This window comes from Solea senegalensis, linkage group LG12 (genome assembly GCF_019176455.1).
Source record: "Solea senegalensis isolate Sse05_10M linkage group LG12, IFAPA_SoseM_1, whole genome shotgun sequence".
Classification (NCBI taxonomy): Eukaryota; Metazoa; Chordata; class Actinopteri; order Pleuronectiformes; family Soleidae; genus Solea; species Solea senegalensis.
The window spans coordinates 24,384,756-24,411,820 of record NC_058032.1 but is presented as its reverse complement, the minus strand read 5'-3'; the positions used below and the strand labels follow the sequence as shown (position 1 = coordinate 24,411,820).

Sequence of the window (27,065 nt, the reverse complement as noted above, 5' to 3'; positions counted from 1 at the left end):
ATTTTGGACAACATACTATACTATGACTTTTTGGGTGATTTTGGACCACATACTGTACTATGACATTTTTTAGGTGATTTTGGACCACATACTGTACTATGACTTTTTTGGTTGATTTTGGACGACATACTATACTATGACGTTTTTGTCACATTTTGGACGACATACCATACTATGACTTTTTTGAGTGATTTTGGACGTCATACTATACCATGACGTTTTTGAACGTCATACTATACTATGACTTTTTTGTCACATTTTGGACGACATACTATACTATGACTTTTTTGGGTGATTTCGGACGACATACTATACTATGAATTTTTTCATTCCAAAGTAAATTTAAGTCTCTTCTTTATTTACCTTGTACTGAGCGCTGTTTGACTCGTAGAGTCTCAGAGCTTCACTGTAGAGTTTCTGCTCCCTGACGAGCTGCAGAGCTTCAGGGAAATGTTCCTGGCCTGAACACAAGGGAAAGATTTAGTCATGAAAATAAAAATCTACAAAACCAACACAGCTTTAATTTCCATTAGCCTTTTTGTAGATTTTATATCACAGCACACAGGTGTTCTGTGACACAAAGTAAAATTTGGGGTCCCACAAGGTTCAATTGTAGGTCCTATTCTTTTTTTCTTCTTCACATGGTGCTGATACACAGCTTTATGTTGCCAAATCTCCCGTAAGTGCTACAACTTTCTGTATGAAAAGTGCTATTTAAATAAAGCCTGATTAACTGATTGATTGGAAAGGAGTTGACGCTCTGTGACTGACCACACTTGCTGAGGTGCAGCAGCGCCTTCCTGTAGCGCTTCAGGTGTTTGTCGATGGTGTAGCGTTGGTAGTTTTGCTCCAGGCTCTTCAGCATGTTTAAGAAGGGAAGATATTCTTTGGGATCCTGCCGAGAATAGAGGCAGAAAAAAAAAATGCATTTGCAGATAAGTACGACTTTCAGAGCGGCTTGAACACCTCAATGAGCAAACTTGTGTGATAAATGCCTCGTGTTTAAATTCAACTCCAATCCGATGCTTTGTGGTGCATAAATCTGCAGAATTATGACATTCCCTACTGTGATAATGAGGTCAAAAATATCACAGCTGTTGTGCAAAGACAACATAACGTTCATTAGCATGACTGATCATGTGGTATGTACAAAATCATGGAGAACTTTCCTCCTCTGTCGTCTCGTACCTTCTGAGATTTCTCCGCCACCATGAGAACGAGGTCAAAGTCGTACGTTCCCAGAGAGTGTTCGTACAAGTCGTTGACATTGACAAGAAAGAGGAGGTACTTCAGCGCCGCTTCAGCGCTAACTGCACCCGGAGCTTCAGAAGGGTTCTCTGGACAAAACATTAAATGAAGAAACAACTGAGCCCAAAAGAAAATCCTCTGTGTTCTTGTATTTGTTACCGTGTAAGGGAATTGTCTGGCATGAACACTGAGCTTGGTATTAACTGTTATGTTTAGGTTAGAGATTTGTTTAGTCTGCCCAAATAAAAGGAAGTGGAAGAAGAAGAGCAGGGCAAACCTGTGTGTGCGTATGTGTCTATGTATTTAAGGTCTTCTCACCTCGAAGCTCGTGGACCTTCTGCAGCGCAATCTCCAGCTCTGGAACCGTCTTCTTCACATGAGTCGTCAGTATCGAGAGACAGAACCTGAGAGGAAAATCAACAGTTATGTCATGATACTCAAACATGCACATTTCTATGGGATAAAGGATCATTCACGTAAATAAACTACAGCCTGTTTTACAGTTCTTACATGGAATCTGGCTTTCTAAACCACTCACTCCCCACACCAAAGTCCATGGAAAAATTCAGCAATTTTAAATTATGGCTTGCAGGAGTTCTTGCTCTACTGCAGCCTCCATCAGTTAAGTTAAAATGTATTAATTTAGGATTCAGTGTTTGAAATGATTCGTTTAGATTCACCACAGTGACACAAACTTGCAAAACAAAGCAGAAATAGACCAGCAGCTCCCTCATCCCCATGAGCTAAAAACACTGAAACTCTCTATGGACTTTGGTGCAGGAGAAAAAGTAGTTAAACTTACAAACACGTTATTATAATAACATATCTAAGACTAAAGCAAGCAGATTTAGTGAGGGCTGTTATTAAGAGGGTAAAATAAGACTATTAAGTTATTCATTTGCGTCCAAACTGACTTGTTTGGATCCATTGACTCCATCTTGCTTCGTAAAGCGTCACAGACCACGTCGACCTTCTTCAGTGCAGAGAGCTGTGGCTGTGGCTGCACTGGGCTGCTCTCAGGACGCGGGTACATGCTGCCGGTTGTGTCCTCCTCTCTGGAGACCAAACAAACAAAAATAAGGCCCGGGAAGTCAAACATATTTTGTGTATTCGATGATTAAATGAACCACTTTTAAGCTGTGACAAAAGTTGTACTTGAGTTCTGTGAGGAAGAGGTTGATGTTGTTGATGGAGGTCAGTTGTGTGATGAAGGTCTCGATGTTCTCCAGGAAAACCTGCAGGTGGAGAAAGGGAAATGGTTTTAGGACGGCTCTAAGTTATCCTTATAATATATAAATTAATCATAACATCACCTGAGAGACTGAATAAAAGTATTACTACTACTAAAATGTGTTTGTCTTGTCTAGATCTCACTTTTTAAAATGGGTTTTAATTGTCAATGTGACTTCAGAGAGAAATAAAGGCTGAAAAACAGAAGAAAAAATCAAATAAATTTACCGATATCACATGTTTTTATTGGATTACCAAAATGCTGAATCTTTCATTTGCAAATCAGGTTTTTTCTGTGTGAATGAAATAAAAAAAGATGTGTTCAAACCTTTGGATTGTGGTCGTAAATGAGGTTCAGGTTGATCCTCAGCTTCTTCATACACTCAAAGGCTTCTCTGAACCTCAAACTGGAAGAAAAAGAGGAAAAAAACTGAGCTTCAAGTTCAATATTTAATGCATTAATTCAATTTCAGTGACGTTGCCCAGAAGAAGAATGCACATTTCTTTATTATCAAGACTAAAATTAGGTCAAAATATGTGCAGAGAAATATCAAACTCACACGTCCAACCACTCCCTGAGCTGAGCCAGCACCAGCGCCCTGTGATGAACCGTCTCCAGGTTCCCACGAGGCATCTGGACACAAACTTCTCAGTTTATAAAACAGTCGTTTGCAGTAGAAACGGGGTAAAAGTAGCAGAATGCTAGTATGCGCTAACGTGACCTGACCTGCAGAATGACTTTGGTGTCCAGAGGCACCACAGTGACGATCCTGGATCCCCTCTCCACCCGACGCAGCGTCTCGTCATTCTGTCCTTTATCTGTGGCCAAGGCCGCCTGCAGCCCTGTCAGGTCAAAGGTCATTTCAATCAGCTCGACTATTAAATACACAGCGGTGGCAACAATAACTAACCTAACGAATCATTTTTAGAAGAACAGAGGAGCTGAAAAAAGGTTTGTGTCACTGCTCGATCCCCGCACCAAAGTCCATAGAGAAAATCAGGGAATTAGTATCACTGGTTACAGAAGTTGTTGATCCACTGCTGCCTCCATTAGTAAGTTAAAATGTGCTGCTTTGTGATTTCAGTGTTTAAAAATGCTTTCTTTCTTTTACATATGTGACACAAACTTACTAAACAAGGCAGCAATAGAGCAGAAGCTCCTGTGACCCCAAGACCTAAAAACACTCATTTTCTCAATGGACTCTGGTGCACGAGAGAGACAAACTCCTCACTCCAGTCAGAAAAAGAGAAACAAAGCACTAAAACAGATGGTTAACTTTAGCTGGTGTACAAGACTTCATTGTGTGCAGTATTTGGTTATAAATGTAAGAGATAAAACCCTTGTTTCTTACCTTTGATGGTAAGCATGCTCAGCTGGAGGCAGCGGCAGGTGTGAGAGTGTGTGGTGATGAGGAGGAAGTCGTTGCAAACGGCAAAGGAAGACACATTAGATGCCAGCTGAGAGAGAAGAAAAGAAGACGATAAATAAAACGTACAGTTTGTCCCATGCAATGATCACACTGAGACAGCAGGGGGGAATTCAAAGTGACGGCTTACCTCCGTGTCTCCAGCGTACAGGTGGGATCTGTCCGTCAGACCGAGTAGATATTCCTACAAAAACAAACAACGACATGTGAATTCCGGCTTGAAGACGAGAACGTGGTTACGATCGATCGTCTCCGCGTCGATTACCTCTCCACTGACGCTGCAGAGAGACGTCTGAACGCAGGGGACAGGGAAGTTGATGTTACATCCGCTGGAGTCTCGCCAATTCTCCACGGACGGCTCAGGACAATCTACAGAGACACATGTCAACATGGGCTTTATCTAGAAAAAATAGAATATTAATAGAAATTAAGTGTTTGTTGCTGACCCCAGAGTAATTTCCTGATCTGTCCATCCTCCAGCTGCAGAGCCACAGTCCCAGTCTGAGCCGAGTGAACCACACTGACCACAACACCGTCCACCTCTACCTCAGACCTGAGGGGGGAACAAGGTCACTTAAATAAACCTTTAGTGTCATTACGTCACAAGCTTTGCATGCAGCTACCAAGCCACTCAATGTTTAAGAGATTTAAGCGACTTAAATGCTTTTTTTACTGCTTGTTTTCTAGCATGTCAGACTAAAACAAGAGGAAAACAGATAAATAGAACACTTTCTTTCCTGTCCTGTCTGGTTTCATTGAGAAATTAATGTGGTATTACCATGTTAAAACAGTATATACAGAGGCTATAAGAATGTGCAATATAGAGTGTCTTATATGCTTTTTTCTGATGATGAATCAGAAAAAAAACAAAAACGCAAAGACTACTTAAAATCTTTAAAAATGTGTTGAATTTCGTGAAATACGTCACAGTTTAAAGTAAAAAAAATAAGAGAAAAACTATTATCACTCCCAAAAATGCCTTTTGTAAAGCCTGAAGATGTCTATATAAGGAGCTGTGTTTTATTCCCACAGAGTTCCATCTACGTAGTAAGGGAGCAGGTTTTAATCCTGGGAAACGAGATTCCCGGAGAAATCCAATCAGAACCATTTCCAGAATCCAGACTCCAAAATGTATTTTTCTTTCTTTTTTTTCTTTCTTAGCAAAAGAAAATTTAAGGAGGTTCATTAAAGCAGTTAATTATTATTGTTATTAAATGACAGTAGATTATGTCTCTGTTATCTATTAAAATCCTCTATCATGTTATTAAGCTTTATTAGGTTTTCTACAAAGACTTGGGCTTTAAAAAAAAAGGCACAATAGTCCTCTTTTCCTGGGATGTGGGGGTAAACAGCCAACACACTCAAAGGAAATGAGAAGCAGACACCATCGTGACTCCTTCCTCGACTCCCTCGCTTATATGCACCTTTTTTTTGGACACTAGGTTAGAAACGAAATCCTGAACTGAAACAGACAAAGCACCGGCCTAACTCTAACTCGACTCAGCTGCTATCCAATAACAAACATTAATGAGTGAACCATGTCCTCGTGGCTACAGGAGCCGGTTACTTTGGCTGACCTGATCACAAGTGCGTCGCCGTCGTCCTCGGCCGCGTGAAGCACCTGCAGGGCGGAGGAGGTCGGCAGCAGACCGGAGGTGACGCCCACAAACAGCTCGTCCTGCAGCCACAGCAGCTGCCGCAGGGCCAGAGGGTCGTCTCTCTGCGCTGCTACCCTGGAGGACCAGGAGCAAGGAGAAATAAAGACTTTACATTCTATCAACGACACAGAATCACTGTGCGTGTGTGTGTGTGATGCTGCCAGGTCGCTGGGTTACCTGAAGGTTTTCTGAAAAACCAGAGGACGAGACACAATCCTGAAGCCGTTCGCTGGTTTCTCAGTCTCGTCTCCCGAGTCTGTATCAATAACATGAGCAGAATTTAACCTTTTAACAACGTTTTTAGAGAACATGCATGTAACATTTTTCATTAACAGATTATTAATCGATTACTATATGAATAGCCAACTATTTATACAGGTTCTATGACTTCTCAGCTTCTTAAAGTGAATATTTTCTGTTTTCTTTGCAAATAAATATAATAATATTAATATGTCGAGGTTTGGGAAACACTAAAATCAACATTTAGACATTTCATGGCCCAAAAAACAAAAGAATGAATCAAAAAAGCACTTGATTGACTGATGGATTATAAATTCAAATAAACCAAAGACATTTCAATTTAAAGTCAACCCCAGACTCGTACAGTATTTATTCAAATCTCGGTGGAAAACAGGAAAACAGAAACTCCACCTTGGCTGTAGACGGAGATCCGTCCATCAGCGGTGAATGCTGCCAGCTGATTGGTCCTCTGAGGACGGCAGAGGAAGGTCACCTGGTTGACGGGAGATTTGAGCTGGAGCTCAAAGGAGCACATGGGGGGAGGGACGACGCCGCGTCTGAAGGTCGTCACCAGGATTTTATCTGAGGGGCATCAGCATCAACAGTGTGACTGTGTCCTAGTCATTAACTGCTTTTTCTAACCGTTTGAAAGCCTTTTCTGACTGGAAACTACGGGATTGTGCTGCTTTTTAAAACATCTCACTCTCCTGCACCAAAGTCCATAGAGAAAATCAGCATTTTTAGCTCACAGACACACAGGAGCTGCTAGTCTACTGCTGCCTCTTGTCGTAACCGTGTGTCCCTCGGGTAAGTCCAAACAAAAGGATTTCAAACTCAGAAACAACAATCTGACATATTTGACCTTTCTGATGGAATCAGCAGTGGCTCGAGAACTCTCGTGTGCTGGGATGTAAAATCAGTGGTTTTCTGTACGGGCTTTGGTGCGGGAGCGTGTGCATTTTAAACAGTGAGAGAAAACGCCCCATTTTTGGTCCTGTACCTCCATCGATCACAGCCACGTTGGCGTCGTCAGCGGCGTCCAGCCCGAGGCTCCGCTCCGTCGTCCAGCCCCAGTCGTACGTGACGCTGGTCCAGCTGCGTCTCACCAGGTGGAGCCTCAGGGGGCGCTCGGGATCCCAGCAGACCCAGACGGGAGCCTGCTGAGGGTCTCCGCCGAAGTGCAGGCTCTGCTTCAGATACCAGTGGTAGTTCCCTACTGTCCACAGCTGGACTGCAGAGGGAGAGCGAGGACAAGGGCTTTTTAAAACCGTCTAAAACCTTCTTCTTCAACTATGGCTGAACTTACTGTAAGTGTTAACTTGTCCGTCCTCTGACGGAGACATGTCCTCCAACCACACGGCCAAAACAGACGAGTCACTGTTCCACAGCAGCTCCTTCACCTGCACACACACACACACACACACTTCTCAGTCCAATAATCTAAGTGAAAAAGCATTTCTCCGTGTGTCTACAGCCGTGTCCAGATTACAGTTATTTCAGGCTGACTGAACCCCTCGAGAAGTAGAAGATACATCTGGTCATATAAAAACGATGCACCATTTCCATTCTTCCTTGAAGCAGAAGCAGGAGAAGAACTTCAAACTTCTAAACCTTGTAAAGGGCAACAGGTCACAGTGCTACCGCAAAGACATTTTGACATTTTACAGCCTCAAAAAAGCTTTTTGCGTAAAGTGAGATCTCACCTTGACTTGGTCCTTGCTGAAGGGCAGGGTGAAGTCTCCATGCAGCAGTCCGTTCTTCTCCATGAACACCACGCTGTGTTTGTTGGGGAGACGTTGAGTGCTGGCGATCAGACTGCCAGAAGGTCTGAAACCCATGGAGAAGATGTCACGTGATTCCTGATTCACTGATTAAAAATGTGTTTTAAAAAATTAAAGGCTCTCACTTCCAGCAGAGAGCCTGTTCCAGGCCATTGATGGTCTCACTGGTGGCCTGGAGGACACCCTCTCTGTTCCACACACGCACCTTCCTGGCTCCCGTCTGAGGACACACGGCGCTGACGGCAAACAGCTGACCGTCGCCTCGCCACGTCACCCGCGGCCGGCGGTCGTCCCACGCAGACACCGCTTGCACCTCCTGCGTTCCGCGATGACGTCGTGCGGAATATTTTTCAATTAGTGGGAATGCCGAGTCAGCATCCACATGATTGCGTCGCAGTATTTATAGCTGTCGCATCCACACTTCTGTTTTCCATTCTTTAGCAATATTATTGGTGAATTTGCTGAGTCATCATCCATAATGTCATTTTGCACTCTATATTAATATTGTGCATCCACATTACTGTTTCCTATTCTTAAAGATTAGGATTATTATTATTACAATTATTAGTGGAAATGCTGTGTCAGCATCCACTTCATTGTTTTCCATTATGCATTAGTGGTAATGTGAATGCCGAGTCAGCATTCACACTGTTGTTTTCAATATTTCAAACACACGTGCATCACCACCTTTGACGTGTAAAGAACAACTTTGCAAAATTCGTCCACTTTCAAAACATTTGAATAATTTTCCTCAACTGAAAAAATAATTTGAGACAAAAACTCAACACTAACCACACAAACTCCAGTGTTTGTGTGGTTAAGACTGACCTGGATCTTCTTCTGCGCTGCCTGTTTGCCCTCCGAACCGTGAAACTGAGTCTCCTTCTTCCCCCAGCCCACAGTGATGAACTTCCCTGCAACACACACACACACACAACAAAACACACAGAAATATTGAAATATGATTCAAGTGTAGTTATAAAAAGTCGTGGTTTTTTTGTACCTTCGCCAAAGTCGTCTTGGTGGACTCCAACCTCAGTGATGGGCTCAAACTCTTTGGTCATCATGATGATCGTTTCCTGACCTGCAAGTTACAAATTACGAGTGAATTCTTTTTGGATCATGTGCAGACGTCAGGATAACAACGAAGAACAAAACCACTGACCGGTGGTGAGAACGACGAGCTCTTCATCAGGACTCCAGCTCATGGACGTCAGACCACTGTCCACGCTGCCGACGCACTCCAGCTGTACAACATACAGTATGATGACATGATGTTTGGTCAGGATCCGTCTTTAGCTCCTTATCTTTAACTCAAATTAAAACAAACTCAAACAGTTAAAGGGATAGAGCCCAAATAAAACGGGAACTCATGAAGTCACACTCTCAGTGAAAACATGGCAAAGAATATTTAGGCTGGTTTATTTCGCAGTTAGACCACCAAAGTGAAGTTATTTGTTGTTTTGTAACCTGCTCGCTCTCCCACACAAAATACCATGGAGAAAGTCAGCGTTTTCAGCTCATGGCAACATGGGAGTTACTGGTCTTACTGCTGCCGCATTTGTAAAGGTTCGTGACACTCAGGCTCATCAAAAAGGATCAAGGGATCTTTAATTACTGGTCACAAAAACAACACATCTTAACTTACTAACGCAAGCAGCAGTGGATCAACAACTCCTGTGTGCAGGGAGTGCGAAACAAACTCGAGTTTCTTGTTTTAAAATGCTGTTTAAGTGTGAGATAAAGTGTCAAACATATTTTTAAGATAAAGAAAACTTATGGTGGCAAAGATTTTATAGGGTGAGACTTAAGTCATCCTTAATGCTCAAACAGAATGTTGAGGATTTAAAGACCTGGCAGGTGTTGAAGTTGAAGAGGATAACATCGCCACCGGCTGTGGCCAAACACGCCGACTCAAGTTCAGCCAGGTCCTGCAGTCCGACCACCACACCACTGCCGTCCTCCGGGAGGAAACCATCGGCCGTCAACGAGGCTTCGCTGACGACCTGCAGGAGACGAGGGAGGGACGATGAAGTAAAGATGAGGAAAATAAAAATGGAACTACATGAACCACCAGACTCACCTGTCCAGTGCGAGGGTCATACTCTGTGATGGAGCACTGAGAGGCGACCAGCAGTGAACCCGTGTCTGCTCGCACGCACAGGAACTGAGGCGAGCCGGGACTCTGCAGCTCAGAGCTGTGCAGGCTCTTCAGCAGCTTCAGGTTCCTCATCTCACCTCAGGACGGATGCAGGCAGAACACGCCGGACCCTGAGGGCTGAAGACCAACGCTGCAAAACACCTGAAAGAGCAACAACTGTGATGCTGTAAGGGAAACTGAACACTTGCATTTCTGAGCCTGAAACCAACTGCATCACTTTGAAAAATGGAACAAGCTTTACTTTAATTTGTTTTCTTCCTGCCACCATTAGTCGATTATTATGCAAAGTGTTTTTTAAAAATCAAAACAAGTTCTCTGAATGTTCAGCTTCTTAAATTGCAATAATTCCTCCAAATCATTAAATTAAACAATTTTGGTTTGTGCGACATTTGAGAACATCGTCATCATTTCCAGGGTTTGAGAAACACCAATCAACATTTTCTGACATTTTGGGGACCAAATAAATACTCGAGATTAAAAGATTATGAAAATATCCATTGGTTGCAGCCCCAATTTTAAAAGTAACAATAATTGTACATTATCTGCTGGAGGACACGCTTCTATTTAGAGTATTTCTGGCTGTTTTTTACAGGTGTAGTCGTTTGCACAAAAATTAACTTCATGTTGAGGAGTTTAGTCAGTGTTTGGATGTGGATAGAAACTTTAAATGAAACGTACAAACTATATTATACGTACAATTGATCCATTATCGGACACGCACATCTCCATTATAACTTGGATTTAAAAAAAAAACGACTCTAAGAAGCGAGTCAGATATTTAAAATCCTGTTTCTTTCCTCGCCTGAGGCAAAGACTAAAGGATTAAACAGGTTTTGATTTGAAACCTGGTTAAAATTCACGTTTGGACAGCGAGCAGCAGCACGAGCACATATCACTCCACGCACATTCATGTAATATAGAATATAAACCAATGATGTCGAACGTAAAACTCATAGTAATGAATCCTTAATACAACACTAACAATACGTATCACTGAAAACGTGTATATGCGACTCACTGGATAAAATGTAGGTGTTTTAAAACAAGAGTGTGTAGGGCTGTCCGATAATGGATCTCGCTAGCTTACCATTAAAAACGTAAACGAAAAAGCGCGTTGTTGTTGTTTTTTTTTAGCTACGGCAGCCCGGAAAACCAACATAATATGGCGGATGTTGGAAAATGCCGTTGTATAGCGCAATAAAACGTAAACACAAGAACACGTACCTAGAGAAGAACCTTTTAAATGTCCGGCATCAACAAAACAACAACGTGCATGTGGCGGCGCCGCTGCTGTCAGGCTCCGTCAGAACCTTTCCGACGCAGCTGCGTGACAAAATGGCTGCAGCGCCATCTGGCGCCGTGGAGTACATCTGCTTTAAGAGTTGTACTTTCTGCTATGTGACAAAAAAAAATCATCAAAACAGTTTTCTACTAACTTTTCTAAATGTTTTATTTTGAAGTATCTCGATTCAGGGGGAAAAAAAACAAACTAAAAAACTTGTAGCGCACTTCCAGAAGGTAAAAATCATACGGCTCGCTCTTCTCCTGCATCGACATTGATATCTCAAAAACTAATGATAGATGAAGTGGACGAAATCAGTCTGCTGTGTTAGATAACATGTAAAACCCGAGGACCAGGATTGGGAAAGACTGTTCAAAAAATAACATTCCTCTCACTTTATTTGTGTTTTTCTTGTATATTCTTACACGTATATGGGCAAGGAACCATGAAGGCACTTTCACGGACCTTTATTTTCTAAACATTTTGAAAAATGGAACAAAAGGGAAAAAGGTCTCCTCAAGGGTTAAAACAGATGAAAGTTATCGCCGTTCTTTGGGATTCTAATCCACAGTTCTTTTTGTGTATGGAACTGATATGAGTTGACGGTTTTACCTTTGATGTTTTGATGACGTGTAAAAAATAAAAAGGCAGTAGAGCAACACGATGAATAGCCTGAGTAGAAGTTACCTTTACGCACCACTACCAACAAACGTTATGGATGCCGTCAACTAATTAAAACACTAACTGCCACTGGAATGGCCAAGGAGGCGGTAACGCATCTACTGTAAAATACAGAAGAAGAAGAAGAAATACTCGGTACGATTACCCCGTCACATTGTGAAAGCATAAAAGGACGTCACCATGTCATTCATGGTGTTTAACCTAGTGGGTGCCGCAGTCACCAAGCTCATCAGGAGGCTCATGAATTTCCTCACCCCTCTCCAGGGGAGCAGTGTTTCTGAGAACCCTAACGTGCCCTTTGCATGCAGGATTCTCGAAGAGTTACATTCTGAAGCAGAGAACACTGTGGTCAGCGATTCGACTCTGGGAAGCGCCGCAGACATCAGAGATGCTCTGACCCCATCGCGGATCCCCGTTTTTGTATATAAACCCATATATGTGTGTAACCTCGCACACCTGTCAGATGCTCTAACGGCTACGGAGCAGTGCAGCTCCTTCGAGACACAAAACTTCCCAAACACGGATTTGTCCAAAGACCAGTTCAAAGTCAGTGACCCTCGCAGGCCCAACTACAAGTGCGCCTCCATCTGCAGGTTCTCAAACGAATTCCTCAACTGCTGGATGAACGCGGCACTACAGGCCGTGCTCAATCTGAATCTCGTGCAGGACATCTCCCCTGACAGCGCCGCGGAGCCGATCACGCCAACGTTTGGTGAGCTGTTTTTGACGGCCCTCGCACACCCGGGCAGATTCTTCTCGCAAAGAGAAGTGTACATGGTTCTGCAGGAACTGAACGACGCCATACCATATCTACGCTTGGGACAGGACAACGATGTACTTGACTTTTTGCAGCCACTGTTGGTCTGGCTCGAGGGGTGTGGGGTAAAAACGATGATCAAGATGGATGAAAACCTCCTGTGCAAGCAATGTGGATTCACGTCTACAGACATCACAAACACCAGCATTTACTTTTTATCGCCACCGTTTTGGGGCGACTCCATTGCATCGCTCTTGCAGAGCTCTTTGAACGGAAGCGCGGGCCTGGCACGGTGCGAGAAATGTGACCGGATTGATCAGAAGATCTCAAACATTTCGTTCCCCGACGTTTTGACCCTTCATCTGCCCCGAACGCAGGGCCCATCTAGAGAGCCCGTGGCCCCGAGTCGAATCATAGAATTAATGCAACACCCAAAGACACAGAGATTCTCACTCGCCTCTGTCATCTGTCACAATTCCTCGCAAACACACTGCGGGCACTATTGGTCTTACGTGATCAAAGACGACGTCATCATCCAAGTCAATGACGACGACGTATCGATTGCAAAAAGCCTGGTCAACCTGTACTGTGATGGGCTTATTTACTTCTATGAAAGGTGTTCATAAGTTTGTCGGAAGTCTTAATTTCCAAGTTCCTAGTCAGACGTTTCTCCTCCGCTTGGATTTCCAACACGGAAAGTCGGCGCAACCTCACAAACCCCCGACATAGGATTCCGAGATGGCTACTAGTTGCGTCAATAGTAAAAACACTACTAGAGGGGAGGTGCGGTTCGGTTTGGTGCAGTACGGTAAAGCCCCGGGTCAGGCTTGCGTTTGAACTGAGAACGGTACCTTTACGTGGAAGGCGGGGTAAGCGATGGCCGCGTAGCATGACGTCATACCGGTGCGCAGCGAACAACGACATTGAACGCGACACAACCCTGACCACAAGGTACCGTTTTACACTGGTCCCCCAATTAAATGGAAGGCTAGAGAGAGAATGGAACGGTTGGGGCCAGATATTATGGTACGGCTCCGTTCGATCCAGTGGAATCATGGCTAAAGGGTCCTGCTACCTTTCATAGCTCTTCCAAATGTAATAAATAAAAAACAGCTGTTGTTTTGTGTTAAAGTTCTCAACAGTATTTTGAACTCTGTTGTTGGGCATGTTATCCATTTTACGTTTTCAGTTGGGGGGGGTGGGTGGTGTGACTCCTCTACTTCAAATAAAGTTAAAAAACGTTGTCAACAAAAACCATCTTTTTGGTCATCATCAACAGATATAGTTCAGGTTTTTTGACATTGGCAATTTGCTTCCTGGTCAAAGGACTCTACAACTTAGGGTCCAAGCCCCCCTTAGAGGGATGCCGGATTTATTACCAACATCTCTGTGACCTCTGAATTTATTAGTCTCACCTGATCGCATTACTGCTGTTAGCATCTGTACAACAAAATATCATATTTGAGAAAGTACCAAAGACTCACTAAACTCCCCAGACTTCGTTTTAGAGATAACTACTAAAGGATAATGTAAAGGTTTTTGGTGAATATTGGAAGTTTTAAAGACTAACGCTAGCTAACAAAGTCCTAGCTTATACTTGGGCATCAGTTTTAAGTGTGAAAATGACTGTTTTCAGAGTTGCCTGAGCTGTGTGCGCCCCCTGCTGTGCAGACGGCCACCCCGAGACAGTTGCTATCACTGAGAACACGGCTGCCAATGCTGACACAAAGAAAAACTGGTTTAAGCCACATAACGGAAATTTCACTTAATAAAATCCTTCACCTTTTGACGTCTACAGTATCTGCTTTATGTCACTGTGAGCCAACATTTTTTCAACTGAAACTTGTTTACATTTAAAAATGTGTGTTAGTATAAAGGGCAGCTAGGGTTAGGGATAGTGTGTGTGGGTTTTTGGGTAATATTGGAAGTTTTAAATGCTAATGCTACCTAACAAAGTCCAAGGGTGAAGGAGCTAGCTTATACTTTAGCATCAGTGTCAGTGTGTTCAGTTGCCTGAACATGGCTGCTAATGCTAACACAAAGCTACTTGCCCAATAAAATCTTCACCTGTTGACGTCTACGGTGTCTCCGTAGACGTGAACTGAAACTTATTTACAATTAAAAAATGTGTATTAGTGTAAAGGGCAGCTAAGGTTAGGGCGTGTTTGTGAGGGTGGGACACACAACTTCACCTGGAAGGACTTTTTTTCCTCTCTTTTTTAAAATGTATTTCTTTATTTTAATACATTATTTCTGATGAGAGGAGCAGGTTTTCAGAGTCTCATCACAAACCTAAGTGATGTGGCGGCAGATGCAGACCGGCTTCAAGATCATACGACAGAGACTCAAAACATCCACCCTGCTAAAAGATTGTTAAGAAAATAAAAATAAAAAAAGCAACAACAATCTCTGTTTCATCTCGCTCATCAAAACACAACTCTTTGAAAAGCATGTGAAATGCAAAGCAAATGTGAAAAAGAAACTTGTTAAAAAACTAACAACCAAACAAGAAAGAATTTGAAGATATTATTGCTTAGAAAAAATAACATCCATGGATATTAAAAATCAACAAATGACATCTGCGGAGGACAAATATTTGAGTCGTATTTTAGATAAAAGCCCAACGTGCTGCTCTTATGAAGTGGTTTCACGGTAAAAGCTTCAGTTTTCAAACGTTACAGTTAAAATTGACTGTATGTTCCTTTTTTATGGACATAATTTACGGCTGCTTTTACATTTTCTGTCCATCACAACTAATCTATTAATTAACCGACAACTGCTTTTACAATACATTCATCAGGAAAACACTTCCAGCTTTACAGACTCAAATCATTTGAGTGTTAAGTTAACTTTTACTTTGATTTTCATGATCAAATTTCGGACATTTTCTAAACCAAATGGCTAAACAAGAGTAAGGAAAGTCAGATTAAACAGTCAAATGTGGTCAAAATGAATTGACATTTGATCCTTCCAGTTTAAAAGAAAAGAAAAATAAGAGTTAAGTTAAGTTGTGTAACAATGGTTATTTAAAGAAAATGTCTGTTTCAGTTATTTCAAAATGACTCTAAAATGCTTAGACAAAAGCAAAATTAGGAAAAGCAAGAAAATCACCACAAAATGTCAGATTATTTTGTGTCAAATCATCTCTTCCTTCACAGTAAAACAGCAAGAAAAACAAAACCTTTTTTAAAGGCTCACACTTGAAGCAGAGAAATGGACATGTGGTAATTCTGCCATGAATGAAAACAAAGAAAACAAACAGCATTTACCAGGGCCTCTCAGTTCTGCTCTGTCTTACCAACATCAAAAAAGAAAAAAAGATTAACCCCCAACGCAGTGCTTCAAAAGATATAAACATTTGTACAATCTTTAGAAAAAAATTCACATTGAATGTGCTCGATCTGCCGTCAGGAAACAGTTCAATCCACAGCAAACTCCTCCTCCTCATCCTCTTTTTTCAGTAGAACCTCTTGTTCCTCTCCTGCCTCTTCTGGAAAACCACGGCTCCCACCACGCCGCACACCACGATCCCCAGCAGAGCGCACAGCAGCAGCAGGAAGACCTTCCAGCCGGTGAGCGGCGTGCTGCGGAAGTTTCCGGTGGGATCGTCGATGTTGTCTGTGGAGGCCAAAGAAAGAAAGTCACCTCAGATTAGGGCACTCAAGGACCTTTTCAGGACTAATTTCCCCCAAATTCAAGGACTGTAAGAGCCGTCATTGTTCAGCACAGAATCTCATATCAACGGCGACGAGACAGTGGACAGCGTCCACGTTTGTCCTGCGTGACGCCTCGTCTACGCACACCGAGCAGCGCAGGGCATGAAACAGCAGGTGGCGCCGTAACAAACGAGGGAGACGTTTACCTCAGACATCAACTTCACTGCTTTCTCACACAAAATTCAAGCACTTTCAATGATCCGTGTCGATTTAGGGCAATTTTCAAAACCTTTCAAAAGGCTCAAATTATTATTTTTCTTTCAAATTCACAAACTTTCAAGGATTACAAGGACCCCTCCCTGGGAACTCTTGATTCGAGTCAATTAAAGAAGCTTAGAAAAATCAGAAAATGACCTAGATTACCAAAAAAAACAACAAATGAACTGCTATAAAAACTAGAAATTCAAACTTAATTTCCTGTGGTCGTGACGTTACCTTTGGGAGACTTGAGGAGGCTGACGCTGGGCTCGATCTTGGACCAGTCCATGTTCTCCTCCTCGGGGGTGTGTTCTACCATCAGCTGGTAGAGCTTCATGGAGACGATGTCATGGTTATCTGGGGGGGGGGGAAATAGGGTGAATTTCCCTATTTCTAGTCTAATCTAAAAACTTTGATAACAATGAGACTTCTTGGTAAATAAATGAAAGGTAACATTAAAAGAATACCTGAGAGATCTCCTGTCGCCGCTGAGGCACCAAAGTAATATCCCGTGGGAAGACGAACGCCGCCGATGTCGATGCACTCCCTCCACTCGTTCTTGTCGTCCACGTCGATCATCACCTGCGACACACGCAGCAGGTGTGAGACGCACAGTCACCTAAATGCAGTAGGAGGAGGTTGAAAGGTTCCTACATACAGTGAGTCTTCCTTTGGAGTAGCGGACGGCGAGGTACGTGTCGTGCTCCCGGTTCCTGATCTCGGCCGAGCAGCCTCCCAGCTCCGACGAGCGGCCGTCTTTGCCGTGGTCGTAGCTCACCGTGCCGTTGTTCACCATGGCGGAAATGTACGGGAAGGAGCGCTGGAGACAGAGAAGCAGCGGCTAAATCGCGACAAGCACGCGGTGAACACATGAAAGATGACGGACAAATGAATATGTGAAATAAAAAATAATGGACAAAGCCCACGTCTCATGCTTAGTACGCAAAAGCCTCCTTCACATGGCAGCCATTTTAAAATGAATCTATAAAATGTCTAATATTCTGGCGGAAATATTAGTTTACGATGACTCAAATTACAGCAAAAAAAAATATTATGAAATATTCAAAACAATAGATGAGTAAAGGTTTTCCCAATTTATTGACCCAGATCGACTGGTTTTTACTTTTCAAAACGCAGGAAAAAACGCTCAAATAAAAGGTTTAAAAACTGGGACAATTTCAGCTGCAGTGTGAAAGTCTTGTTGCCGTGCTTCAGGGGTCAAAGGGTCAGACAACATGCCGGCAGAAAGCAAAGACACGAAACTGCCCACAGACACGATGCCGACAGGTAAAATAAAACCTGAGCAGCGACTCACGTCCGACGTATCGTCGTTAGAGTAAGTATCTATAAACACGGCCAGCCCGTGGAAGTGAGCATTGTTGGAAAACACGGGCCCTGCAAGACAAAACAGGGCGGGGTCAATCGACCACGCGGGAGCCACACACACACTGCACACTTACATCCATCCCATGGAGGTCATTGCGGAAGGTATCCAAAAAAATAGCCAGGCCAAGAAACGGATCTTGGTTTCCAAACACGGAGCCTGAGGACGGACAGGGACAGGGATGAGGTGAGACATGAGCAGGCCGTGTCACACACACACACACACACACACACACACACGCACGCACACACGCAGGATGGAGAAAGCGTCGTGATGGAGCGTGCTTTCATATCAAGTATGTCTCTGAAGGACAGGGGGACGAATGTACATGTCTGGACAACATGTCTTACCTTTACTGGTGCTGCCCTTCATGATCTGGAGCACTGACTAATATATGAAGGCTGAGAGAATAGCGTTTGCGAAAACAGTCTGTTCTATATTAATTAAAACACTTCCCTTCCCTTATGATTTTAATGTTCAATATAACGTGTGAAGTGTCAGCCTTTATTGTGAAACACTAACAGGAAGTCAGGCCTTATGTTTCAGAATAAAACACTGAAGTGGTGAGAGGAGGAGGAGCAGCAGACGACAATTCACTGTTGCACTTCTTGATTTATGGAAACTTAAAGTAAAGAAATTGAAAAGTATGCGACAAGTAAATGATTTGTCAGCTATTTAAGGTAATAAATTAATTAATATCAGAGTTATTATATTAATATCAGCTTCTTAAAAGTGAATATGGTCTGGGTAAGGGTTAGGGTTGTGCCTTTTTGCTTCTCTGTGAGAGTAAACTGAATGATACGAGATATTTGAGGTTTTCAGGTTTGGGTAAACAATATTTTCTGAGATTTTATTGCCAGAACAACTTTAATAAATTAATGAAGAACAAATAAAATTAGAATAAAAGAATCAGTCGTCTTCACCTGGGTGCAGTTTTTCCTTTGTGTACCAGAGGGCGATGCCATCGCCATGGAGATTCTTTTTCCCCGACCCATGAACTTTAAACTGCACGTGCATTTCCCAGTCCTTCAGGTAACAAGGCTGCAGAGCAGAAACAGGATGCAGGTTTTAAATGTGACCACACAGTACAGGAGATATTCGCCACTATTTGCCAGTTCTTCCTCACCACTGTGTTCCAGATGGATCCCTGCTTGCTCCTCTCGTCTGGGGTGAGTCGGACGTACGAGGACGTCACCAACGTGCTTCCCCAGAAGTCCCACTGACTGCTGGGGCTGCTGCCGACGCCTGCACAACACAACAAACACACAACACATTTGTAATTCTGCTTCACCGTGAAAAAGCAATCAAGCAGTGCCTGTAAAAACATGAAGTCATTAAAAAAACAAACATGTTTTATTTCTTCTTCTTTACACAGCTTGAGGGTTGCATTTCTCCGTGCAGTAACAAAGGGAGGTAACTGAAGCTTCACACGCCTTAAACAAACACTTTCATGGTCTGAGGGGCCTCCTGTTTTACAGTCACATATGTTCTTATTCACAGTCAGGGCGTGGTGTCGATCTACACACACACACACACACACACACACACACACACACACACACACACACACACACACACACACACACACACACACACACACACACACACACACACACACACACACACACACACACACACACAAAGGCTGCAGGTCACTGCTCTCAACACTGTGAGAGCCACTTGGTCCGGTTATTCATTTAATAAGGGCAGAAATATGTCGTTTTAGTGTCTGAGAAACAGTTGGATATGACAGCCTGTGTCAGCTTTATTTATTTTTATTTTTTTACAGTATCATATTTTGTTAATGAATGTCTTGTTAAATAGGGGTATTTAATGTAAGATTATTCTACTTTCTCCAACTTTTCGTTTATGTTTTGGGATTTTCTATGGCTGCAATTGCATTGTTTAAGAAATAAAAAAATACATGTATATTTTAAGCAAAAAGATACAGATAAAGATTCTGTGTTTGAGAATCTGAAACAAGTTATTTACATAAATAACTAAATTGTCCTTTTCATGATGAAAACGACTACATGGGATTCAGGTCCTATTATTGGCAACAGATTTTACATTGTTGTCATCGATGCTGAAATATTCTAACTTTTACAGCTTTAAATGTGCAGCCTTTGCTGTTAAGAGCCTTAACTCAAGTTAAGCAACACTTCAAAACTGCTCGCCATCAATGAATGAACAAAAAAAGTAGCAGGAAGAAGAAGATGTTACAAAAAAACTGACCTGTCTGAATTATGACATAAACATTCTTTATATAAGTCACATTCAGCTCAACTCTTTAACAAAAGTCAATGAACATTTATTGAACCCAAGGCTTATCCATTCCCATTACTTTTTCTACACAGTACATACATTTAATCCACTTTTTTCTTTGGCTCTAATCTAACCCTATGCTGCACAGTTGTCATATCTTGTTGTTCGTTAATACAGCGAATTCATTTATTGATAATGTAAATCAAATGCATTGAAATGTCTACTTAAAAATAACTTCATCCATTTGCAATTCACTTTCACTAGCGGAAAAAAGCTAAGAAAAGACGCTTAAATCACACTTTAGTGTGAACTACGACAACACACAGTTAAAGTACAATTTAAAACGTTATTTCTCTACGTGGTTTTTATTGCTAAATAAGTAAAATAACAGCAAAGAAAGTAAGGAAATAAACACCATGTTAGCCATTAGCCGAGGAGCTAACTGTGTTCAACTCACCTTGGTACGGCTTCATCAGCGAGTGCTCCCGCTTCAGGTGCTCCGCGTTCCCGTCCGTAATGTCACAGCACACCAGGCACACGTCGAGCAGCAGCACGGCGAGTGTTGTGCTCGAAAAAACCCTGAAAGTCGTCATTTTTGGTGCTCAAACGCCGCGGAGAGAAACTCTCACAACAAACGCTGTTCGTCCAAACTCCATAAACTGAGCCTGTCCCTTCTCTATTGTCGTCCGGCGAGAAACGTCATCACCATGCCGACATTTTCCTAAAATGAAAAAGCCTCATTTCCTCGAACGCGTGTTTCGTATAGAACACGTATATTCATTATATTAAAGTCGACGACATACAATTTACATTCTATAGATTTTAAGTTCGCATTTTCTGATACGAAAGAGTCATTTAAAAAAGTGTTTCCACACGGAAGTTTTTTGTAGACGTCACGTTTTTCCAATCGGCCAATCAGAGACGAGCACATCGCAAATTAAGCCAATCAGCGATGACTTGCATCTCGCGCCTTTTATCCACAAGATGGCGACAAAACAAAAGCTTTAAAATAATGTTTTTAAAGAACGTTGGAAGGTATGTGTAGTTTTCTGTGATTGAGTTAAGAAATTAAGTTTCTCTAAGACACTTACAAGCTAATAATGTTATAAACGTATATATTATATTGATAGGGTGAAGCAAACCTGTTTAAAATATTTGCCTCATTAGAGATTTGGAATAAAAATGAGTTTATTCAGTATTATTCAAGGATTCAAAAAACAACATGTTGTCTCTGCAAGGAAATTCTCATTTCTCCATTTCATGACCTGATCACTTTTCTGAGTTTAATAATAATAAAAAAGGAAGTAAATGCAAAAAAGAGGAAGTTAATTCACAGAAGTTAAAGAAAATACTAAATGTAACTGTAAATCTACTTAGCATTTATGTGACACACGTTGTATGAAATTAGACTAAAACGTGAAATAAAAGTACATAGAAAACAGGACAAATTACTTCACATTCATACAAAAGCAGTTTAAACACAAGGATATAGTATTTTTTTATTATCACCTGATGTGTTTAATTAATGCTTAAATCCTTTTACTTTCTTTAGCATCACAAATGTTCCAATAGTGGAATTACAGTGGGATTGTTTTATTGTATCATATTTTATAACATGTAGATTATTAGTTATTGAATACAATGAGTTCAGATCATTCTAAACTAATGTATATTACACGTTTATTCAATTTAATCTTTATTTCAATGACTTTTTTTTTGGACAAAAAGCTCTAATGCTGTATTTTGCTGCACATTTTCTACATTTATCTGCAGTTCTTCCACACTGACCTGAATATGTGAAGATTTGATGGCAGTTTGGTACTCAAGTCCCCGCCCCCCTCTGTCCCTCTGTCCTTTACTGGCAAAAAGAACACTTCCTCTTGTGCGGGAATCTCATCACCAACATGTTCCAGATGTGCCGCGTCGCTCTGTTCTCCTCTCCGTCTCTTCTCGGCATCCATTTGTCATTCATTCATTCATTCATTCATTCATTCATTCATGCTTTCTGGTTCATTCATGTTTGCCTCGGCAGAGATCGATCCATTGCTTGGGACGTTGTGTTATTGATTTTTGCAAACCTTTTTATTGATTTTTCTAGCAACGATAAAAAACAGAAAAATGGAGTAGGCTATTTTTAACAGGTGGATTTTGAGTCTGGATTTAAAGAGGGGAAGAGAGTCAGAGTTACAGATGTCTGGTGGGAGTGAATTCCAGAGATGGGGGAGCAGAGAGGCTGAAAGCTGGTGCTGAGGCAGGCGGAGGCCACAGTGATGTGGACAAAGGAGAAGAGATACGGAGGGGCGAGGTTGTGGATGGCCTCGAAGGCACGCAGGAGGATTTTAAATTGAATTCTAAGATTGACCGGGAGCCAGTGGAGTTGTTGTAGGAATGGGGGGTGGGGCAACATGGTGGAATGAGTGATGCGGAGCAGCTGGATTCCGGTGAAATCACCTGGTACGTTTTTTTAGCACCTGCTCTCACGAGGTTCCAAACGAACTGAGCCGATACTAAAATGTGAAGTTGACAGACTGCCGGCCACTGATTGGTCAGAGAGTGTCGTGACTGAAGAGTTACGAGCACGACATCCAACACGAGAATCAAAGCCAACAATGTTGAACTGTAGATAAGTTAAAAAGACTTAAAAATCTACTTATAATTCCAAAATCTACTTATATTCCAAAATCCACTTATAATTCTAAAATCTACTTATAATTCCAAATTCTACTTATAATTCCAAAATCTACTTATAGTTTCTTAATCTATTTATAATTCCAAAATCTACTTATAATTCTAAATTATACTTATAATTCTAAAATCTATTTATAATTCCAAAATCCACTTATAGTTTCGAAATCTATTTATAATTCCAAAATCTACTTATAGTTTCAAAATCTATTTACAATTCCAAAATCTACTCATAATTCAAAATACTACTTATAATTCCAAAATCTACTTATAGTTTCAAAATCTATTTACAATTCCAAAACCTACTTATAATTCTAAAATCTATTTATAATTCCAAAATCCACTTATAGTTTCGAAATCTATTTATAATTCCAAAATCTACTTATAGTTTCAAAATCTATTTACAATTCCAAAATCTACTCATAATTCAAAATACTACTTATAATTCCAAATTATTCTTATAATTCCAAATTATACTTATAATTCTAAAATCTACTTAGAATTCCAAAATCCACTTATAATTCTAAAATCTACTTAGAATTCCAAATACTACTTAAAATTCCAAATACTACTTAGAATTCAATCTTATAATTCCAAAACCCACTGATTGGTCAGAGTGTCATCACTCATGACGACTCCGCCCATGCTGAGGAACTACTATAGTAATGGAAAACGATACCAAACCGAGCCGAGTCGTGCTGGAACTGTATCGCGGAAAAGCGCCATTTGGGCACAGAGACGTTCTTTAGCGTCTTGTTTGTGAGCGTTTATATTTAAATCCTCTGAGCCCTGAAGGCAGCACGGCACAGTGGACACCGACGTGACCTGTCAATAATCCATATTCATCATCGGGGGCCATCATGGTGGGAATTTGATGGAAGCGCATGGCTGATAATTCTGTGATCTGTAAACATCCTCTCCACGCATCGACCCGCACATCGATCACGCATCAGACTGTGCGTGACGCGATCTGATCGATGGAAACACAACGACTGATCCGTGTTGTTTTTTGACCCCGAGCTGAGTTCATTTTACATAACTTAACCCAGCACTGCTGTTTTTTTCATTATCATCATTATTATTGTTATTATTATACGCCCTTTGCCGCCGCCGCGCTCCCCGTTACATCATCATCGTGTGTGATGAGCTCAATTTTAACGCCGCGGCTCTCTCTGACCTCCTTTTGTCACAGTGGATGTGTTATTATGGAGCTGAGCTCTCTGTGCGCAATGAGACGTCAGCGTTTGATTACAAATCTCAGTTTACACGGCACGTGTTTGTCCTGTTTGACACGTGTTTGACTTTGCGCGTAAACGTTCTGCGGTACAGAAACCCTCAGAGAACTTTATCTGCTCCTTCACTATTGTCTTTGTTTAGCTAGCTGAAACGCCTTTGTCCTGCAAATGTGTCTTTACCTCAATGTAAAAACACAAACAGGAAAGCTCATGCATTATTTAAATTCAATAAAGACGAAGGAACTGAAGTGAGAGAAGAGTAGCAAGAGAAGCAGGCTGCAGTACCACTGATAGAGGAAAGAGGGAGACAGAGAGCAGGACTGTAGCTTAATCCAGCTCTGTGTTTGTGTCCAGTATGAAGTCGTTAAAATGTGATTAAAAATTGTGAAAAATGTCACTTATATATATACGTTTGTGACAGCGACGTTCAGCTGCTTTGGTCCCCACTAAAGTGTGTGTTTTTTGGCTCCTTCAGTGGACACGCCCCAAATTTTCAAACATTTTTTTTTTGTTTTGAGTTTAATGACTGAAAAAAGTCACACATCGCCTCTGTAACAGCATGATTCTGGTCATTTTAGTTTTGAAAACTCTGGGTTTATGTGAAGCGACGACACAAAAATACAGTTCCCAGAGATAGAAAACAATCCAGTAAAAGTGCGACCTTCTGCTTTTCATCTGCTTTTAAATGCTTCTGTTTGGCAGCGAACACATCATTTGATTATAAAAGCAAACGTCGCCACGTTACAGAGCGAAAAAGGACCTTCACTGCACTCCTGAAAATCTCGCTGCTTTTTTCTGCTGTTGAACAAGAGACGAGGAACAAAGAGGCCGGTCGTCGTGATCCCGGTGTCGTTTGTTCCCAAAGATCCACATAGAAGTATAATAATGCAGTCAGAGAAAGCACCATTACTACCATTATTACCAATCCCCAACGGCACTTTATGTCATTTTTATTATGTTTTACGTCCATTTTGCACTGCACTGTATACACATGTCGACGTGTATATTATTCTGTGCATTTATTTGCTCATAAAAAGCCTCTTTAACCTCTAAACCACCCCTTTTTCAGGTGAAAACCACAGTATATGGGTAATGATTTAGTGTTTGTTATTTGTTTTTCTTACAATTTTGACTGTTTTGTTTAGTTTTAAGTGTACTATGTTTACATGCTTGAATTAAAGCCTTCATTCATTCATCTAGTATTGTTATTCGTTAATCTGGGTGCAGTTTAATGTAAAGTATAAGGCTGAATCAATTACTAAAATAATCGATTAATCAGTTTAAGTGATTTCTTAAGGTTTAAAACAAGCTTTTGTGATGTTTCAGCTTCTTAAATGTGAATATTTTCTAGTTGTCATTTTTCAGCTTCTTAAATGTGAATATTTTCTAGTTGTTGTCATTTTTCAGCTTCTTAAATGTGAATATTTTCTAGTTTCTGTCATTTTTCAGCTTCTTAAATGTGAATATTTTCTAATTTCTGTCATTTTTCAGCTTCTAAAATGTGAATATTTTCTAGTTTCTGTCATTTTTCAGCTTCTTAAATGTGAATATTTTCTGTCATTTTTCAGCTTTTTAAAATGTGAATATTTTCTATTTTCTATTTTCAGCTTCTTAAATGTGAAATGTCTAGCTTCAGCTTCTTAAATGTGGAAGCTTCTTAAATGTGTCATTTTTCAGCTTCTGTGAAATATTTTTCAGCTAAATGTGAATATTTTCTAGTTTCTGTCATTTTCAGCTTTTTGAAATGTGAATATTTTCTAATTTCTGTCATTTTTCAGCTTCTTAATGTGAAAAATGTGAATATTTTCTAGTCTGTCATTTTTCAGCTTCTTAAATGTGAATATTTTCTAGTTTCTGTCATTTTTCAGCTTCTTAAATGTGAATATTTTCTACTTTCTGTCATTTTTCAGCTTCTTAAATGTGAATATTTTCTACTTTCTGTCATTTTTCAGCTTCTTAAATGTGAATATTTTCTACTTTCTTTGCTCCGTAGAAGAAATAAATCATTCAAACTGAGTCATTTTTGGTTTGAGAACGTCATTATAACAAAGTTTGAGGAGGAATTATCAACATTTTTTGACATTTTATGGACTTAACGATTGCTGCAGCCCTATCAAAAGTATGTGATATTAATTCTGTTTAATTATTTATTAATTTTGTGATGCATTATTTTATAAAAGTACTTATATTATAGTTTATAACTCTAGCTCTGGTGTTTCCTCGTACAGAGGATGATGTTTTTATGTTTTGTGTCACATTTAATCTGTAAATGAAGACTTTCATTTTAGTATCACTGGATACGGTTTAGGGAAAAACGTGATGAATGGATTCAGATGAAAAGAAGAGAAGAAATGGAGACAGAGACGATGTCTCTGATGATGATGATGACTCGTTTAACTCCTGCACTTTTCCTCGTGTGATAATTCCACTGTGTTGATGAGTAAAATGTCAGTTATTAACTTCTCCCACCCTCAGTCTAATTTAGCCGTCACTGCCTGTCGCTCTTTATTTGTCTCAGCTATAGAAAAAATAATGGAATAAACTCTGCTGTGTTAATGAGACGTGGGAGACAGAGAGAGGACGGATGAGAAACACAGCAAGTAAAAGATTTTTATTGATTTTATTTATGAGATATTATTTAGTTTGTTATCATTTAGAGGAGGAGAGGTTTCTCGACTTAAATTTAAGCACTATTGTGGATAATTAACAGTCACTATTTTTTCCCCACAATTTTCACCTGAAATATTGTATTTTTTTCCATTTAAAATAGAACAGAACGCGTGTTTATTGTCCACCAGATGACAAAACGGCACAGATTACTCTCAGAACAAGACCTAAAACTGCAATAAAAACACATTCAAATGATTAAAAATAACAATAAATGTGTAATAAAAATAAGAGTGTTTTATACCTCTGACATCTTTGAACTACAGACATGGACATTTTTCAAATATATCTCATAAGATTTACCACCAACAAAGGAAATTATGCCCTAGTGGATTATTGGTCTGGATTAGATTAGGCTGCCACGTGGTGAGATTTAAATGATACAAAGACTCAGCAGGAGAAAGTGATGTGAGGCTCACTGAGTGTAAAACAGTAGACTCTTGTTTGAGT

The 27,065-nt window shown here is 40.8% G+C and overlaps 2 protein-coding genes across 3 annotated transcripts; both read right to left on the bottom strand.

The window, feature by feature from the left end:
- Positions 1-342: 342 nt before the first annotated feature.
- Positions 343-11,054, bottom strand: elp1 (elongator acetyltransferase complex subunit 1). Its single transcript, XM_044040944.1, has 26 exons — positions 10,970-11,054; positions 9,668-9,862; positions 9,438-9,590; positions 8,750-8,831; positions 8,588-8,668; positions 8,413-8,498; positions 7,710-7,900; positions 7,507-7,630; positions 7,110-7,203; positions 6,804-7,034; positions 6,215-6,385; positions 5,741-5,819; positions 5,483-5,638; positions 4,352-4,458; positions 4,171-4,274; positions 4,036-4,089; positions 3,831-3,936; positions 3,206-3,321; positions 3,039-3,112; positions 2,807-2,885; positions 2,404-2,483; positions 2,163-2,303; positions 1,567-1,652; positions 1,189-1,337; positions 772-895; positions 343-461 (listed from the first exon to the last, which is right to left on the bottom strand). The coding sequence occupies exons 2-26, from the start codon at positions 9,815-9,817 to the stop codon at positions 343-345; spliced, it is 2,937 nt and encodes a 978-aa protein (XP_043896879.1). The 5' UTR covers positions 9,818-9,862; positions 10,970-11,054.
- A 3,626-nt stretch (positions 11,055-14,680) lies between these two features.
- Positions 14,681-20,723, bottom strand: lman2 (lectin, mannose-binding 2). Of its 2 annotated transcripts, none has more exons than XM_044041098.1 (8): positions 20,486-20,723; positions 18,890-19,008; positions 18,687-18,804; positions 17,840-17,922; positions 17,038-17,199; positions 16,847-16,961; positions 16,617-16,736; positions 14,681-16,083 (listed from the first exon to the last, which is right to left on the bottom strand). In XM_044041098.1, exons 1-8 carry the CDS (start codon positions 20,619-20,621, stop codon positions 15,923-15,925), a joined length of 1,014 nt encoding a protein of 337 aa, XP_043897033.1. In that variant the 5' UTR covers positions 20,622-20,723; the 3' UTR covers positions 14,681-15,922. The 2 variants fall into 2 exon arrangements, with proteins under 2 accessions (XP_043897033.1, XP_043897034.1); XM_044041099.1 differs by lacking the exon at positions 17,840-17,922 and adding an exon at positions 17,695-17,774.
- Positions 20,724-27,065: the final 6,342 nt, after the last annotated feature.

Coding starts and splice junctions, on each gene's coding strand:
- elp1 (XM_044040944.1), bottom strand. CDS start 9,817: ATGAGGAACCTGAAGCTGCTGAAGAGCCTGCACAGCTCTGAGCTGCAG. Junction 8,669..8,749: donor GCTCGTCGTTCTCACCACCG/GTCAGTGGTTTT, acceptor TGTAACTTGCAG/GTCAGGAAACGATCATCATG. Junction 6,386..6,803: donor CGTGGCTGTGATCGATGGAG/GTACAGGACCAA, acceptor GATGCCCCTCAG/ATAAAATCCTGGTGACGACC.
- lman2 (XM_044041098.1), bottom strand. CDS start 20,621: ATGACGACTTTCAGGGTTTTTTCGAGCACAACACTCGCCGTGCTGCTG. Junction 18,805..18,889: donor GATCCATCTGGAACACAGTG/GTGAGGAAGAAC, acceptor TCTGCTCTGCAG/CCTTGTTACCTGAAGGACTG. Junction 17,200..17,839: donor ATGACCTCCATGGGATGGAT/GTAAGTGTGCAG, acceptor CTCTGTCTCCAG/CGCTCCTTCCCGTACATTTC.